The sequence below is a fragment of the Olea europaea genome, unplaced genomic scaffold (assembly GCF_002742605.1).
Source record: "Olea europaea var. sylvestris unplaced genomic scaffold, O_europaea_v1 scaffold19764, whole genome shotgun sequence".
NCBI classification, from domain to species: domain Eukaryota; kingdom Viridiplantae; phylum Streptophyta; class Magnoliopsida; order Lamiales; family Oleaceae; genus Olea; species Olea europaea.
In genome coordinates this window covers 1-1,993 of record NW_019237623.1, presented here as the reverse complement: position 1 = coordinate 1,993, position 1,993 = coordinate 1, and the positions used below count along the sequence as shown (strand labels likewise).

At 40.4% G+C, this 1,993-nt stretch overlaps 1 protein-coding gene across 1 annotated transcript; it reads left to right on the top strand.

The window, feature by feature from the left end:
• The first annotated feature begins 632 nt into the window (after positions 1–632).
• LOC111379366 (abscisic acid receptor PYL4-like) lies at positions 633–1,645 on the top strand. Its single transcript, XM_023002725.1, has one exon. It carries the CDS (start codon positions 839–841, stop codon positions 1,475–1,477), a length of 639 nt encoding a protein of 212 aa, XP_022858493.1. The 5' UTR covers positions 633–838; the 3' UTR covers positions 1,478–1,645.
• The last annotated feature ends 348 nt before the right edge of the window (positions 1,646–1,993 follow it).

Below are 1,993 nucleotides of genomic sequence, written 5' to 3'. Positions count from 1 at the left end.
TTCTACGTGGCTACCCACACATCCCAATCCACTTGAGCCACTTGCTTTCCCCACCCTTTTACCGCGTTATCCCCTTTTTCACAATGTCGGAGACGTTTGTTCTCTTCCTATTTTCACGAACCACTTGGCACCAAAAGGAGGTGTAACTGTGTGGAAAACGAGTTGTTTGGATCGATTAAAGTGGAGATGAATGAAAACTGTAATGATGATTAAAATTTTAGAGACTAGATATTTCAACACGTATTTATTAGTCATGTCTTGAGTAAATTATTACTATGTAAGAATTGACAAGCTAACCATAAATCCCTCTAAGACAGACCAATTAAATCCTTAGATCGATCTTGAATCTTAGTGGACCTTCTCCATTCCTCTACCATCTCTTCTTCGTACTCAACATGTCCCACTGATTCAAGATTTTCACCCGTCGGCAGTAATTAACTTCCCTGCCAAGGGTATTTCAGTCATTTAAATTCAAACAAAACCTAGGATTACAAACTCCCGGGCAGATCACGTAATTAAAACGCATTTCTCGGGGCAATTCCAATTATGACTGCGTCCAAATATTTTTATGCAAGTTGCCCATCCACTTGCACCCCGCCAACCTCAACCACCCAGGCGTAAGCTTTGTAATAAAAGGTTTTTTCTTCTCCGAGGAAAGATCATCAAACTATTACAAGTAGACAAAGATTTCTATTCATTTTCTCAATCTATATACACACTTGCATATATATATCAATTTATGTATATATATGTGTGTATGTATAGATAACATCACATCCCATCTTCACGATTCATTCTCATTAGAACAGATCCAAGAAAGTGAGAAGAATAGTAGAAAATGCCTTCTTCTCTTCAGCTTTCTAGAATCAATCCAATTAGTCATACGGCCACAGTGAATTTCCACCAGAAACAATCAACACCCACATGGGTAATCCCGGTATCTAGCGAGATTTTTGTCCCAGACAACATGTTGCACCACCACACGCACGCGGTGGCGCCCAACCAGTGCTGTTCTTCGGTGGTGCAGACTATTGATGCGCCGGTTGCAACCGTGTGGTCCGTCGTCCGCCGGTTCGACAACCCGCAGGCGTACAAGCACTTCCTCAAGAGCTGCCACGTGATCGGTGACGGCCACGTGGGGACGCTCCGGGAGGTGCACGTGGTGTCAGGCTTACCGGCGGGGTCCAGTACTGAGAGGCTCGAAATCTTGGATGATGAGAAACATGTGATGAGTTTCAGCGTTGTGGGTGGCGATCATAGACTGCACAATTACCGGTCTGTCACTACTCTCCATGCAACGGCGGGTGGTGCTGGAAATAGCGGTACGGTGGTGGTGGAATCCTACGTTGTTGATATACCTCAAGGGAACACGAAGGAAGAAACTTGTGCATTTGTTGATACAATTGTGAGGTGCAATTTACAGTCACTGGCTCAGATCGCAGAAAGTTTGGCAAAAAATAACAATAAATCATCTTAATTTGTTGGTTTTCCTTTTATGATGAACAGAATTTGTTGTATAGTAGGTCATGAACATGAACCAAAACAACTTTGATTGCCGCTTGTGATTTAACATCTGAGGTTGGTTTGAATGTGATAGTAATTTATGATGATTTTCTATAATTAATTACCATCGTGTCATGCTGCATCTGTCTGTCTATTTTTCAGGAATTTAATTTATATTTTTAATGAATTCACAGGAATAATAGTATACTAGAAGAAAACCTTAAAATTAGTTATTGTAAAATATGTTTCCATTTACGCTCTACCGAAGGGGCGAATCTTGGCTTTTCCAACACTAAGATTTCTCCTTCCCGGGCCCAAGAGTTTTTTCGAGCAAATGTGTAGGTGAGTAGCACACGTCCTCGGGAGACAAGCTCATTTTGTTTTTCAAATTTTGATTTGGTTTTATTTTACAATTTGCACCTTGATATTGTTGAATAAAAAGTTGGTGTTTGATTACCCAAAAAAAAAAAAAAAAAAAAAAAAAAAAAAA

Excerpts from the sequence above, each read along its gene's own strand:
- LOC111379366 (XM_023002725.1), top strand. The coding sequence starts at position 839 with ATGCCTTCTTCTCTTCAGCTTTCTAGAATCAATCCAATTAGTCATACG.